Source organism: Muscardinus avellanarius (genome assembly GCF_963383645.1).
Source record: "Muscardinus avellanarius genome assembly, chromosome: 16".
Classification (NCBI taxonomy): domain Eukaryota; kingdom Metazoa; phylum Chordata; class Mammalia; order Rodentia; family Gliridae; genus Muscardinus; species Muscardinus avellanarius.
The window spans coordinates 23,152,639-23,168,990 of NC_137802.1; the positions used below are offsets into that span (position 1 = coordinate 23,152,639).

Here is a 16,352-nt window from a genome sequence, read left to right on the forward strand (position 1 = left end):
TTCTGATAATCCTCTGGATTTCTACGCTGTCAGTAGTAATGTCTCCTTTTTCATCCCTTATCTTCATAATTTGGGTTGATTCTCTCTTTTTTTTAGTTAGGTTGGCTAGTGGTTTATCAATCTTGTTAATTTTTTCAAGAAACCAGCTTTTGGTTTTGTTGATTTTCTGTATTGTTTTTTTATTCTCTATTTCGTTAATTTCTGCTCTAATTTTAATAATTTCCCGTCTTCTGCTGGCTTTGGGGTTCAATTGTTCCTGCTTTTCAAGGGCTTTGGGGTGTGTCATAAGGCTATTTATTTGAAGATTTTCTGTTTTTCTTATGTGAGCACTCAGTGCTATAAATTTTCCTCTTAATACTGCCTTCAAAGTGTCCCAGAGGTTTTGATATGTTGTTTCTTTATTTTCATTTGTTTCTAGACATTTCTTGATTTCACCTCTTACATCTTCTATGACCCATTCTTCATTCAAAAGTGTGGTGTTCAGTCTCCACATATTTATGTTGTTTCTCTGGGTCTTCTTATAGTTGATTTCTAGTTTCATTCCATTATGGTCTGAAATGACACAGGGAAGTATGTAACATTTTTAAAATTTGCTAGTGCTCATTTTGTGTCCCAGGATGTGCTCTATTTTGGAGAAGGTTCCATGAGCAGCTGAGAAAAATGTGAACTCTGCTGTAGTTGGGTGAAATATTCTATATGTGTCCAACAGGTCCATTTGGTTAATGGTGTTCTTTAGTTCTGAGACATCTTTACTGACCCTTTGTCTGGAAGATCGGTCTAGTATTGTGAGAGGTGTGTTGAAGTCTCCCAGTATTATTGTGTTGGGATTTATGTGTGGCTTCATGTCACAAAGAGTTTGATTTATGAAAGTAGCTGCCCCTATGTTTGGGGCATAGATGTTGATTATTGTTATTTCCTCTTGCTGGACTATTCCTTTTACCAGTAAAATGTGACCTTCTTTGTCTCTTCTAATAAGTTTGGGTTTGAAGTCTAACTTGTCTGATATCATAGTTGCTACTCCTGCTTGTCTTCGAGTACCATTAGCATGGATTACCTTGCTCCAGCCCTTTACCTTGAGATTGTTCCTATCTTTACTTGTAAGGTGTGTTTCTTGTAAGCAGCAGATGGATGGATTCTGGCTTTTAATCCATTTTGCCACTTTATGTCTTTTTATTGGGGAGTTGAGGCCGTTTACATTCAGTGTGATTATAGAGAGATAATTTTTAATTCCCAACATGTTAAGATCTTATTTCTGTTTGAAATACTGTTTATTCTTCTTTGCTTAGTTGTCTGCTGGATGGGAATTCTTGTTTCTTTGGTTCTGGCATGTATTACCCATTTCCTCTTTGCAGTTAATCTCCTTGAGTATTTTCTCTAGCGCTGGTTTTGAAGACATAAATTCCTTCAGTTGCTGTTTGTCATAGAAGCTTCTTATTTCCCCATCTAATTTGATGGATAGTTTTGCTGGGTAGGAAATTTTTGGCTGGAAGTTGTTTTCTTTCAAAGTTTGGAATATGTTACTCCAAGCCCTTCTGGCTTTCATAACTTGGTTTGGGAAGTCTGGAGTGATTCTAACTGGTTTGCCTCTGAATGTCACGTGGCCTTTTGTTTTTGTTGCCTTTAAGATTCTCTCCTTGGCTTCCACATTAGTCATTTTGACAATTATGTGGCGTGGGGATCCTCTTCTCTGATCCTGTCTAAAGGGAGTTCTATAAGTTTCCTGGACCTGTGTATCGACCTCTTGCTCTATGTTTGGAAAATTTTCTGCTATTACTTCCTTGAAGAGATTGTTGATCCCTTTGGTTTCACCTTCTTTTCCCTCCTCTATTCCAATTATTCTTAGGTTAGCTCTCTTGAAATGGGCCCATATTTCTTCAATGTCAGATTCCTGCTGTCGGGTTTTTTTTTTTTCTAAATTAGAAACTATGCGTTCATTTTTAGAATGATCATCTTCAAGAAGCGAGATTCTATTCTCTATGTGGTCTAATCTGTTGTTTATACTTTGAATTGAAGCCTTTATTTCATTAATTGCATCCTTTATCTCTTTTTGACTCTCTCTAAATTCTTTTCGAAAGTCCTCTATTATTTCTAAAGTTATTTTCCTAATTTGATCTTCTAGAGATCTTTGGATTTCTGTGTTATCAGATTCTGATGTTGTGGGGTTGTTGGCATTCACTGCTCCATTGTTATTTCTCTTTCCCATGATTTTGGAAGTTTGTGCCTTCTCTGGGTTCTTCCCTGAGTCACTACGAGTTCACTTAAGATGCTCTGGATCTCGTGTCTGTGGTATCTTAGTCACCACTACTCCTTTACTGAGTTGTATCACAAAGTCTCAGACCCAGGGAGTCAATCAAGGCTGCTTAGACCGTGGGGGGTGCCAAGTTGGGCGTTCTCCAGTGGGGAGTTGTGACTATGGTATGATATCTCTGCCACTGCCACTCCCCCACTGGGCTGCACTGCTAAAATCTCCGACCCAGGGAGACTATCTGCGCAAGTCCCTGGGAGTGCAGTACTGGGATTTCTCCCCTAGGGGCCACAATTTGACTCACGGTTGTTGAGTGCGCTGATGGAGCTGTAGTGAACTAGGTGGATTCGCTGTTGCCGCCACTGGCAATATGGCACCACTGCCACGCCCTTGGCCGTGATGCGGTGTATTTCTTCTCTGGTTTTGAACTCCTCTCTGAGTCCTTGCCAGTTGTGCTGTGCCCGGCCGTTGGGAGCTTTAGATGTTCCCTGCACCAACAAAACTGCTGACTGCCGCCCGGCTGTTCAGCACCTGCTCACCTCGGCTCACTGTCCACCCCTCCTCTCAGGCACCTGGTGGCTGGTTGAGTGGGTTGGTCTAGGGCCGTCCGGTGAACTCACCGCTGCCACCAGCAGTAAGACGCTGCTTCTGCATCCTAGGCCGCGAGGCCAGAGTACCTCCTCTCTGGATTTGATCTCTGTTTTGAGTCTCCCTCCTCTCTGGAGCCTAGTGCTGCTAGGGGAGATGTAGGCTGTGCCGCTCCGGCCGCTCTTTGCCGCGGCTCTGGCTGCTCCGCACCACGGCTCTGGCCGCTCCGGTTGCTCTGGCCGCTCTGCACCGCGGCTCTGGCTGCTCTGCACCACGGGTCTGGCCACTCCTGCTGTTCCGCGACGCAGCTATGGCTGCTCCGGCTGCTCTGGCTGCTCCACTCAGCTGTTCTGGTCTCACCGCTCTGGCTGCTCCAGCCGCTCTACTCCGCGGCTCCGGCCACTCCATGCCGCCGCTCCAGCCAATCTGCGCTGCGGCTGTGGCTGCTCCGGCTCTTCTGGCCGCTCCGCTCGGCTGCTCTGAACCGCTGCTTTGGCTGCTCTGCACCGCGGGTCTGGCCACTCCGGCTGCTCAGGCGGTTCCGCGACGCAGCTCTGGCTGCTCCGGCTGCTCAGGTCGCTCCGCTCCGCGGCTCCCCCCAATCTGCGCTGCGGCTCTGGCCACTCCGGCTGCTCTGGCCGCTCCGCTCCGCAGCTCCCCCAAATCTGCGCTGCGGCTCTGGCCGCTCCGCGCCACGCGGGCGCGGCACTTCGGGCTGGTTTTTTTTTCCCGGTGTCTTGATTTTCCAGCCCCTTTTCTCTGTCCCTTGTATTTACTGCTTTTATTTCTTTGCTGGTGGTGTTTTCTGGCTCTGAAAGGCACTGGTTTTGTGGTAGTAGAGTTGGATTGTTAGCCGGACTTGTAAGTGCCGCTTTCCTCTGTCGCCATCTTCCCGGAAGTGGGGTGTTTTTTTTTTTTAAAAAAAAAAAAACCTAGAGGCTGAATATTATTGTCTGCTCTGCCCATCCGTCCTTTCTTCCTTCCTTCCTTCCTTCCTTCCTTCCTTCCTTCCTTCCATGTGTGGTACTGGGGATTGAACCCAGGGGCTCCCTACCACTGGGTACTCTACATCCCCAGCTCTTTTTTTTTTTTTTTTTTGCCGGAGCCACATCTCTTCATTTCCACTTTTCTTTTCTTTTCTAATATTTAAAAAAAATTTTTATTGGTGAACCGGGCGTGGTGACGCACGCTTGTAATCCCCGCGCTTGGGAGGCTGAGACAGGAGGATCTCACAGGTTCGAAGCCAGCCTCAGCTACTTAGTGAGACCCTGTTTCCAAATAAAATATAAAATGGGTCTGAGAGTATAGCCTGGAGGTAGAAAGCCTCTGGGTTCCACCCCCAGTACCACCAAAAAAAAAAAAAAAATTATTGGTGCATTATATTCATACATCATTTTGGGGTAAAAAACTTGTGTGTACATACATGTAAACATCACCGATTTAACCCCTACCCAATTCCCACCCCATTCCCTCCCCATCCCTCCTTCCCTTGCTTGGGTTAGTGGTTGACTTCGATATGTTTAAGTACATTGTGTGTTTTAGAGATTTTCCTCTTCCCCCCTCCTTTCTCCTCCTTTAGGCTGTCTTGTTTGCTCCTCTATAGGATTTCCATTTTCATCTAGAGTTCCTCCTGTGACCCATTTCTCCTTAGCTTTCACATATTAGGGAAAGCATCCGATTTCTTATTTTTTGTGACTGACTAATCTCGCTTAGCATAATGTCCTCCAGTTCCATCCATTTCCCTGAAAATGATGTAATTGAGTTTTTTTATGGCTGAGTAAAATTCCATTGTGTACATATCCCACAGTTTTGTAATCCATTCATCTGTTGATGGACATCTTGGCTGGTTCCATAGTTGGCTATGGTGAATTGTGCAGCTATGAACATAGATACACATGCGTCAGTTTGGTAGTTTGGTTTCCTTCTTTTGGGTCCCCAGCTCTTTTTAGCTTTTATTTTGAGGCGGGGTCTTACTTAATTGGCCAAGCTGACCTCAAACCTGAGATTCTCCTACTTTATCCCCCTGAGTAGCTGGGATTACAGGATGTCCACTGCACACAGCTACTGTTTTTCTCTTAAGTAGTTTAAACTGCTCCCTGAACTCAAACTGCTCCCATTTCAGAAAGTCTGAGTAGGTGGTGGCTGAAAAGAGAAGGCTTGCTGTGGCAGGACCTCTTCCTCAGCGTCGAGGTGGTGCACACTGAGGCCACACAGCACTCGGCGAGCAGAGCAGAGGGGCACCTCAGAAGCCTGGGGAGCTGATGACACTACTCGGTATCAAACACATAAGCCTCCTTGTGATCACAGCCACTGCTGCTCCCTCTGCCCAGAGTACCTCCTCCACTCCCAAGAGCCAAGTCTTGCAGAAACCTTCTCTAGCCACCTGTTGTCAATTTATCACTCCCTCCCACCCCAGGACACCTTTTTACACCACCTGGTTTTATACCTTTCAGCGCACTAATCTGAATTGAAATTAGCTTCTAATTGACTTGTTAACTTGCATAGTATCTGTCTCTTTTAGAAAACAAACTTCCGCCGGGCGTGGTGGCGCACGCTTGTAATCCCTGCGCTTGGGAGGCAGAAACAGGAGGATCGCGCAGGTTCGAAGCCAGCCCCGCGTGCTGGCTTAGGAGACCCTGTTTCCAAATAAAAATGTAAAAATAGGTCTGGGAGTATAGCCTGGAGGTAGAAGGGCTTCCAGGAACCCCAGTACCACCAAAAAAAAAAAAAAGAAAGAAAAGAAAACAAACTTCCTAGCCAGGAGTGATGGCAAACACTTGTAATCCCAGTACCTGGGAGGCTGAGACAGGAGGATTCCAGGTTCACAGACAGCCTCAGCAACTTAGTGAGACCCTGTTTCAAAATAAAGAATAAAACAGCACTGGAGTGGAAAGAGAGAGAGAGAACACAAACTCCTGAAGGAGAAACCTTTTGTATCCTGTTCACTATGGACACCCTGGACCTAGAACTTCAACAAAATTCTTTAAATAAATGGATGGTGAATTAAGAAAGCTATCAGGTCCTCAACCAGGGGAAATGAGTCATTTTATTTCTCCAGAGTAGATCTGCGCTAGGACGTGCACTGAATCTATGACAGAAGCTGTAAGTCAAAGGCCTTGCCCCAAGTTCATCTCACCTGCTCCGCTCCCACCATGCTGATCGGCTTGCACTTGAAGAGGTGGGTGATAAATTTGGGAATGAAGGAACTGTGGATAAAGAAGAAGTGACATATTAGACTTATGCTCTCTCCAGGAAAGGAGTGTCGGTCACTTTTCAGGCTCCACTCCCTCCCATAAGAAAATTGAGACTCACGAGACACTACCGCTGCGTCCCGGCACCCATCGCCTTCTCTGACCTTCCAGCCGCAGCCCTGGTTTTCTTTTTTTTTTTTTTTTTTTGGTGGTACTGGGGTTCCTGGAAGCCCTTCTACATCTGGGCTACACTCCCAAACCTATTTTTGCATTTTTATTTGGAAACAGGGTCTCCTAAGCCAGCGCGCGGGGCTAGCTTCGAACCTGCGCGATCCTCCTGTCTCAGCCTCCCAAGCGCGGGGATTACAAGCGTGCGCCACCACGCCCGGCGCCCTGGTTTTCTTTAGATACGCGTGGCCAGGACGCTGAGATAAAGCTGCTCCTGGACTACTCAGGTGAACTGCTTGTGTGGCGGTGCTGGGCACGGAGCCCAGGCCGGGTACATGTGAGGCAAGTGCGCCACCGCCGAGCCCCGCAGAGCAGCAGTGGGAGCACGGCGTTCCTTTGGCGACTGCTGCTGGTCCTGAGAGGCTGACATGCTCCAAGCCAGACCAGGCGACTGAGGGAAGGGCTTTCCCGCAGTCTGGCCAAGATGGCTCCTTCTTCCTTAGGGCGTTATTGTGTTTGGATGCAGCACCCATGGCCGTCGTGCTGCCACATTCTGAGGATGAAGCCTGCTCCAAAGACAGCAGAGCCCATAGCCTCTCAGAGCTGCCCTACCTCTGGACTGTGCTTATCCAAAAGAAAAGTCCACTTACCACTTAAGTCAGCTCAAGTCAGAGCTTCTATGACTAACAGCTGACTAAAGAGTGGAATATACACGAGGTAGTTATGAGGTCTTACGTGCAAAACCAGGAAGTAATTGCTGAGGACTAATGACCTTCCAGAAATCTTCTGAGGACTGAGGGGCAACCCAGTGAGGGGCCGATGATGCTGGTCTGGGGGTGGGAAACTAAATTTGTAATAGGTAAGAGGGCTTTTAGGAAAATCTGCAGAGGACAGAGTCAAGAATGTTGTTTGTACTGATGTGGAACAGAGGTGTGGAAGGCAGACATACCAAGAATCAAGGCAAGGTAATGAAGTGCCAGGGCCGTGGCAGGCCCAGGACCGCAAGGAAAAGGCTGCAATAAAGCGGCGTCTGTGCTCACAGGTGCGGCCGGCGCCTCTCTCCTCACTCTGCCTCCTGGCTTTAGTCGCTGCATCTTTTCCTGAACATGTGCGTTCACTCTAACAGGTAATGAGATACTGGGCATCTTTTATCTTATTTTTGGTACTGGGGATTGAACCAGTACCTCTGAACCAGGTAGGATGCTGCCTTTAGCATTCTACCTCTGAGCCACACCCCTAGCCCTTTTTATTGAAACAGGGTCTCAATAAGTTGCTGAGGGTCCTGCTAAGTTGTTGAGACTGGCCTCGAACCTACAATTCTCCTGTCTTGGCCTCCCAAGTACTAGGATTACACATGCCTGGCTCTTACTGGCACCTCAACCCCAGCCCCTTCTACACTGAGCCCACACTGGCCTCCCAGCTCAGCACACTGCATCCCATCCACTCAGTTACCAGGTCAGGGGCTGGTGTTGATACTGCTCCTTGCTTCAGCCCCAACATCCAGTCGGCTACCAAGGCTTCCCCCGAATCCCAGACCCGCCCTGCCCTCTCCCCAACCGCCCATCATCTGAACAGCCAGCTCCTACTGTTGATTACTAACTGGTCTCTGCATGCAGCCTCACTCCTTCTTTTCCAACTGTTTCCAAAGGTATTTACTTTAAATGCAAATATGAGAAAGTCCTATCCCTAATTAAACTCTCTCTCTCTCTTTTTTTCCTGTACTGGGGATGAAACCCAGGGGCATTCTGTCTCTGAGCTATACTCCCAGACCCATTTTTTAATTCTTTATTTTGAAACAGGGTCTCACTAAGTTGCAGAGGGCCTCACTAAGTAGCTGAGGTTGGTCACAAACCCAGATCCTCCTATCTCAGTCTCCTAAGTACTGGGATTGTAAAAATGCACCATCAATAGGGCATCGGCCCTATTTTTTATTCTTTATTTTGAAACAAGGTCTCACTAAATTGCAGAGGGCCTCACTAAGTAACTGAGGCTGGCCTCGAACCTGCAATCCTCTTGTATCAGCCTCCCAAATGCTGGGATAACAAGCATGCACCACCATGCCCAGCTTCCCCATTCCTTTTTATGTTTTGTTTTTGAAAGAGGGTCTCACTAGGTGGCTGAGAATCTCACTTCATTGCCAAGACTGTCCTTGAATCTGTGATCCTCCTGTCTTAGCCTCCTATGTACTGGGCTTACAGAGTGTGCCACCATGCCTGGCTGACTAAGATGCTTGTAATTCTATAAACAAGACCTTCCTTGAGGTTTTATTTATTTCCACCACAGGGTCTTGCAATGTTACCTGGGCCAGAGGTCAACTCCTGAGCTCAGCTGGTCCTCCCACTTCTGCCTCCCGAGTAGCTGGTGTGCGCCTTGCCGAGCTCTTGCAGAGGTCCTGCGCTGAGTCCTTCATTCTGGAGTCTCTGGCCTCTGCCTCATGCTAAGCTCTGGTGCCCTACGCTTCAATCTGGCTGAGCCACTTGCAGATCCAGGACTCTGAGCTGCTAACGCCTCTGAGCCTTTGCACACACTGTTCCTAGGGCCTGGGGTCAGCACGCACCTCTGGCCCTGCTCCACGGAGTCTCCCTTGTGGAGCCTCTCCTCAGTCCCCTCCAGCACCTCTGAGTCCTCAGGCCTTCACCACCCGCCCACTTCAGGACATGCATTTGCTTCCTGAAGCACTGGCTATTCCTTCCATTGGGTTGCTAAGGCAAACAGACAGGGACAGTGTCTACTAAGTCAAATCACTTAACACTGTGTCTGGGACATAGGAAGTGCTCACGTAAATGCATGTTGAACAAACAATAGTGTTTTAATAACGGTAGCATCTACCACTTTTTGTGTGTGTGTGATACTATCGATGGAACTCAGGGGCCTTGTTCCTCCAAGCTACACCCCCAGCCCTATTTTTTCTTCTCCTTCTCCTTCTCCTTCTCCTTCTTCTTCTTCTTCTTCTTTTTTTTTTTTTTTTTTTTTTTATTTTGGTGGTACTGGGGTTCCTGGAAGCCCTTCTACCTCCAGGCTACACTCCCAGACCTATTTTTATATTTTTTTAATTTGGAAACAGGGTCTCTTAAGCCAGTGCGGCTGGCTTCAAACCTGCGCGATCCTCCTGTCTCCGCCTCCCAAGCGTGGGGATTACAAGAGTGCGTCACCACACCCAGCTATTTTTTATTCTTTATTTTAAAACAGGGTCTCACTGAGTTGCAAAGGGCCTCACTAAGTAGCTGAGTCTGTCCATGAACTGCAATCCTCTGGTCTCAGCCTCCAAAATGCTGGGATTACAAGCATGTGCCACCATGCCTGGCTCTAGTCTTTTTATTTTTGAAACAGAGTCTCACTGAGTTGCAAAGGGCCTCGCTAAGTAGCTGAAGCTGTCGGGGAACCACGGTCCTCCAGTCTCTGTCTCCCAAATGCTGGGATTACAAGCATGTGCCACCACACCCGCCTTACATTTATTTATTTATTTATTTATTTATTTATTTATTTATTTATTTATTTTTGGTAGTACTGGGGACTACAAAATATACCAGAGGCATTCTATCTTGGAGGTACACTCCAAGCCCAATTTTTTAATTTTGCTGAGGCTGTCCTAGAACCTGCAATCCTTCTGTCTCAGCCTCCTAAGTATTGGGGTTACAGATGCCACCATACCCAGCCTGCTACCACTTTTGGAATGTTAGCTCAGTCCCAGCACTTTGCCAGGGAGTTAGCATGTGACTTCTCATTTTATCTTACCAACTCCTGTTAAGAGATTTGTCTTGGGCTGGGCATGGTGGTACACATCTGTAATACCAGTATTTGGAAGGCTAAGATCATAGGCTCAAAGCCAGCCTTAGCAATTTAGCAAGGCTCTCAGAAACTTAAACCCTGTTTCAAAAAACAAAACAAAACAAAACAGGTCTGGGGGTGTTATCTTGGAGGTAGAATGCTCCTGGGCTTAATCCTCGGAATTATGGAGAAAGAGAGAGAGAAAAAGAGGGAGGGAAGGAGGGAAGAAGGAAGAGAGAGAGAGAAAGAGAGAGAGAGAGAGAGAGAGAGAGAGAGAGAGAGAGTTAGTTTTATCTCCCAATACTTGGGAGGCTGAGACAGGAGGATCATAGTTGGAGGACAGCCTCAGAAACTTAGCAAGGCTCTTAGAAACCTAGTGAGACCTTGTTTTAGAAACAAAAAATAAAAAGGGCTGGTGGTGAGGCTCAGAGTTAGGACACCCCTGGGTTCAACCCCCAGTACCACACACAAAGCACAGTCCTGATCACAGTTTGAACTTTTCCAGATGTGTGAGATGGGCAGGCCTTTCCCAGTTCACTCATGTATGAGCTCCGCAATGACTTTAAAGGGCGCTGGGAGATCGGATGCTGACACCTGAGCAAGCTCGGCAAGGAGCTCCCTGCTCATCTGCTGTGAGCACACACACACCCCGGGCGGCCACGGTGGAGAGTTCTAGTGGCAGTAAATTTTGAGAGACGTTTCTACCAGAGACTGTGGGAGTGTCACAACATGATATTCAGCAACGCTTCTAATGCACATTAATGAGCACCTAGAGAGTGAAGAGAACGCCGGCTCCCGGCCCATCTGCTATCCGGCAGACGCCGCTGCCTCCCTGCGAGGCTGCTCTCCTTCCTTGACAGGGCAGTCAGCTCTAGGAGCCACTCCATTACTGTTGCTGTGGGGGATTTATGTGTGTTAGAGAGGGAAAGGCCTAACTAATATAAACTTGGAGAGACTCGGGGAAGACAGAAACTTGGAGTCCTGAAGCACAGTTGGAGCTCGGATGAGGACGACCCAAATACAGTAGCTTGGACAGGCCGACCTTCCTGAAGCCCTTCCCCGAGGAGGCGGCCAGAGTGTCCCTGGGATAACTGGTCAGAGCAGATACTGGCCGCACTCTGGCTGGTCTCATGGGAAACAGTGCTAAGCCAGATGCTGACTGGCAAAGGACCAAACTATTTCCTTGCTTGAAAACCAAGCCAGAAATGAACACACATGAGGACGTGACAGGAAGACATGCAGCTCAGTGATCACTCCATCCACCTTGGCAATGGAGCGCCCTGCCTTGCTCTTCCCAATTTTTAGTACCTTCCTTGGACCCAAGGACAGCCACAAGAGGATAAATTCTGGGGGAAAAAAAGCTCTAAATAAATAGAACTGATGGTTTCTACCCTTAAAAACATTTAGCTGGGCATGGTGCTATACACCTGTAATTTCAGTACTTGAGAGGCTGAGACAGGAGGATGCAGGTTCAAGGACAGCCTCAACAACTGAGATTTGCAGAACCTTGTAGACCTTGTTTATAAACAGAAAATAAAAAGGGCAGGGGGTGTAGCTCAGAGGTAGAATGCCCCTGGGTTCAATCTCTGGTATTACACACACACACACACACACACACACCCCTATTGGGTATGAAAATATAATGGTGGATACACATCATTATAGATTTGTTCAGACCCATTGAATGTACAACACCAAGAGTGAACCCTAATGTAAACCACAGACTTTGGGTAATGAGTCAGGGGAAGTTTATCAACTGCAACAAATGTACTATCCTAGAGGGGTGTGTTGATACCTGAAACTGCCCTAAAACATACAAGTCTATTAAAAACCAAAAGACAACTCAGTGATAAGAATGCTCCAGAACTTACTTTGCAAATTTAATGCAGAACTGAGTGAAGTATTTCCGCGTGGAAGCCAGGTTGTCACGGATGATGGGGACGTTCTGCTTAATGTGGAGGATGACAGAGGTGACATAGGGGCTCTGGTCACCAACATGCTCCACATTTTGCCACTGCATCTGGAAGAGACAGGACCAGGCTTTAGACCCCTCATGGGGAGCATGTTACCTGCTATCAGGGAAAGGAAGGGTGGAATGGATGTTAGGCTACTGGTGTTCTTGCAGGAATTAGCCCTTTGTCTTGGGGAATCTGTCTTACTTGTTCTGTACTGCAGGGGTTGATCATGAAGAGGAATACACATGCCCACCTTGTCTTGAGTTCCTAAGTGAACTCAGGCCCTTTCCTTTTTCTACTGGCCTTTGTCAGGTTTCTTTCTTCCTTTTTGGTGTTGAAGATTGAGCCCAGAGGCACTCTACCTCCAAACTACACTCCTAGCCCAATTTTATTTCTTATTTGGAAACAGGATCTCACTAGGTTGCTGAGAGCCTCCCTAAGTTGCCAAGGTTGGCTTTGAACCTGTGATCCTTCTGTCTCAGCCTCCCAAATTCTGGGATTACAAGTGTGCATCACCAGGCCCACTGTTCCCTGTCATGTTTCAAACATCCTTCTTTTCCCATCTAAGTTGCCATCTTGCCAGGGGACCTTCACCAGGTACAGGGATGAGGATTTTAAACTCTGTCAACTGTTCCACCAGCAGGGGGGATGTAGACGAATAGGGGAGGGACATCCACTTCCAAGCAGACATAGCTTCGGAGATCAGAGAGGTAGCAGGCTAAATGTGGTGAAACCCAGAGAAGAATTAACTTACACCTTTTTCAAGTAAATTCGGAAGAGTTTGGGATTTGAAGCCAGGGCCATTCTACCTCCAAGTGACACTCTGAGCCCTTAACTTTTTTTTTTTTTCTTGTGGCACTGGTGATTAAACCCATGGGCTTTCTAACCTCCAGGTTTATTTTATTTTTTATTTTCAAACAGGATCTCACTAAATTACCCCATAATGGCCCTGAACCTACAGTCTTTTTGTCTGAGATTACAGCCATGTACCACAGAGCCTGGCTCTTTTTTTTTTTTTTTTAATTTTTTGAAACCTCTTGCTTAGTTGCTGAGGTTCTTCCTAATTTGCCAAGGCTGGCTTTGAACCTCTGATCCTCCCGTTTTAGGATTAACCTCCCAAGTATGGGATGTAATCCTAGTACTTGGGAGGCTGAGACAGGAGGATAACAGATTCACAAGTTAGTAGCCTGCATCACCAACACAGCAAAACAAAACAAAACAAACAAACAAAAAAAAAACACAACAACAACAACAACCCCAAAACAAACAAAATACATAAAAAGGGCAAGGGGTAGCTTGAAGGTAGAATGCCCCTGGGTTCAATCCCCAGTACTGGAACACACATGCACACACACATGCACACACACACACACACACACACACAACTAGAAGCTTGGTGTGATGGTGTATGCCTGTAATCTTAAGATTTGGGAGGTAGAGGCAGAAAGAAATCAAGTTCAAGGCCAGCCTGGGCAAATTAGTGAGATCATGTCTCAAAAAAGAGCTAGGAGCTGGGCGTGGTGGCGCACGCTTGTAATCCCAACGCTTGGGAGGCTGAGACAGGAGGATCGCACAGGTTCGAAGCCGAAGCCAGCCTCACCTATCTAGTGAGGCTCTTAGCAACTTAGTGATATCCTGTTTTCAAATAAAGTATAAAATAGGTCTGGGAGTGTATCCCAGAGGTAGAAAGCCTCTGGGTTCCACCCCCAGCACTACTAAAAAAAAAAAAAAAAAAAAAAAAAAAAAGAGCTGGGAGCTGGGTGTGGTGGCACACGCTTGTAATTCCAGCACTTGGGAGGTTGAGACAAGAGGATCTGGATTCACAGCCAGCCTCAGTTACTTAGTGAGGCCTTCTGAAACTTAGTGAGACCCTGTTTCAAAATAAAGAATAAAAAACAGGGCTGGGGTTATAGCTCATAGGTAGAATGCCCCTAGGTTCAATCCCCAGCACCACACACACACACACACACACACACACACACACACACACACACAAAGCCGGGGATGTAACTCAGTGAGCGCTCCTGGATTCAACACCCACTGCTGCTACTTCTCCCCACCCCCAAAAAACTCATAAATAAGAGCCAGATGTGTTGGCGCATGCTTGTAATCCCAGCATTTGGGAAGCTGAGACAGGAGGATCGCGGTTCACGGACAGCCTCAGCTACTTAGTGAGGCCTTCTGCAACTCAGTGAGACCCTGTTTCAAATAAAGAATAAAAAAAAAAAATAGGGCAGGGAGTGTAGCTTGGAGGCTGAATGACCCTGGGCTCCATCCCTCGACCCACAAAAAAAAAAAAAAAAAAAAAAGGAAAACTAAAAAGAATATGACAGAATAGTCTGGGCTGGGGAGAGGCTGGAGATGCAGAGGAACAGGATTAGTGAAGTTAGGTGATGGGTACACAGGGTTCACTGTACTATTTTCTCTTCTTTTTGTGTGTATGGTGCTGGAGATAGAACCCAGGGCCATTCTACCTGTGAACTACACCTCCAGCTTTACTTTATTTTTACTTTTATTTGGGAACAGAGTCTAAGTTGCTGAGCTGTTCTCAAACCTGAAAGCCTCCTGTCTCCGCCTCTTAGGTACTGGGATTATAGGCCTGTGTCACTCTGGCTTATTTTCTCTACTTTTGAATATGTTTGCAATTTTCCACAATAAAGGTGTGAATACTAGGTATAGTGGTGCACACCTGTGATCCCAGTACTTGGGAGACTGAGACAGGAGAATCAAGGTTTAAGGACAGACTGGGCAACCTGGTAAGACCCTGTTTTAAAATAAAAAATAAAAAGAGCTGGGGGGTATAGCTCAGTGGTAGAATCCCTTAGGTCCAAATCCCCAGTTACACACACACACACACACACACACACAAATGTGTGCATGTAGAATCTTACACTCCTGAAACCTTCAGGATTATGATGTTATTTCAATAAAGGGAAAGGAGATCTCTAGCAGACACTAAAGGCAGACAAGAGGGCAAGTCAGAGATATAGGGAACAGGGCAGGAGAGAGATGCAGGGACGGTAGTTGACAGTCCGTTACAAGAGCACTGACAATCTTTGGCCGTGAGCACACACTAGCTCAAGCCATGACCTCTAAGAAGAACCAGGGAAAACAGACAGAATCGATACTGTAGTGTCCGTTTTTCCTGGGGGATGTGTAGGGGCTGGGCCATCCTCAGTTCCCAGCCTGCCCAGCTGGCAGGGCAGTCTGACCCTGATGAGAGGGGAACGTGCTGGCAGCATCCTGCAGAGCCAGCCTCTCGGAGCAGAGCTGGACTATGTAGCAGAGATGCTAAGCCAAACACAAGCGATAGACTGCTCATAGGAGGAGCCCAGTAGTTCTGAGCCTTGATGTTGCTGGCAAGAAAACACTATTTTTATAGAGCTCTTAGGGAAAGGAACAATTTAACACTGAGAGAACTTGTTTCAAAAAATTCTATTGTACGTGGATGATTCCCTGGCCCTGGAAAGCACGAAGAGCTCTGTTTTGCCCATATGTTTCTTCAAATCAGAAGATATTTGGATTCCAGAAGCTTTAGGTATGTACAAGCACAGAATCATAGGAAAGCAGGAAGAGACCTCCATCTTCATTTCACAGATGAGTTTTTTAGGCAAGGCTTCATAAGCAGGCTCCAGGACGTTGCTATGTTGCCCAGGCCGGCCTTGAACTTCTGGGCTCAAACAGTCCTCATGCCTCAGCCTCCTGAGCAGCTGGGGCTACAGGTGTGCAAGTGTACACCACTGCAGCCGGCGGGAAACAGACTGTTTTTTTTTTTTTTAACTAGGAAGATATAGAAACAAATAATGGCTCAAGAGTAGAGTGCTAATATGGAACGCTTTGTCATACTACAGCATTCAAATGCTTTGGTCGTGTGTAATGTTTTCCTCATTATCTTTTACCTTATTGAGAGGCTCTTTTTCCATCTGATTTTGAAGATTTGACCCTTCCAAACAATAAGCATCTGAGGTGGTTTTCAATGAGCTCATAGGGTGAGGCCCAAACTGACAGGTGCTCTTAAGTCTGCCTACTCTTTTTTCCCTGCTCTGTAGCAACACTTGAGCAGATGCTCTGGGTAAACACAATGTACTGAGCAGGACTGGGTGTCCCCACCTCCCATCAGCATGATATAGCCTACCACATACAGGTCATTTTGCCCTGTACCATAGAAATATCACTTCACTTAGTATTCATACATGGTTTAATTTAATTCTCACAATAATCTTTTTGAAAAGGGAACCCCAAAAGCTCAGAGAGATTAAGTAACTTGCCCAAAGTTAGACAGCTGTTAATGGGAGAGCTGGGATAACCAAGTCTGTCTAAAGCCCAAGCACTACCCCAGGGTGCTTGCTAGATTCTTGCAAGAAATAAAATAAAATAAAATGACAAAACTTGGACTTAGTTCAAGGTACTCCCTGTTTCTCAAGAAGTTAATGAATA

At 46.6% G+C, this 16,352-nt stretch overlaps 1 protein-coding gene across 2 annotated transcripts in view; it reads right to left on the reverse strand.

Annotated features, from left to right (window-relative positions):
- VPS53 (VPS53 subunit of GARP complex) overlaps nt 1-16,352 on the reverse strand; it is a gene marked incomplete at both ends in the record, with an annotated part of 175,649 nt that overhangs the window by 15,477 nt on the left and 143,820 nt on the right. Inside the window, 2 exons of one of the 2 annotated variants that reach the window (XM_080713279.1) lie at nt 5,970-6,039; nt 11,832-11,980. In XM_080713279.1, coding sequence (XP_080569405.1) covers nt 5,970-6,039; nt 11,832-11,980 — 219 coding nt within the window. Of the gene's footprint in view, nt 1-5,960; nt 6,040-11,831; nt 11,981-16,352 lie in introns of those variants that run through there. The other variant, XM_080713280.1, reaches the window with a different exon arrangement.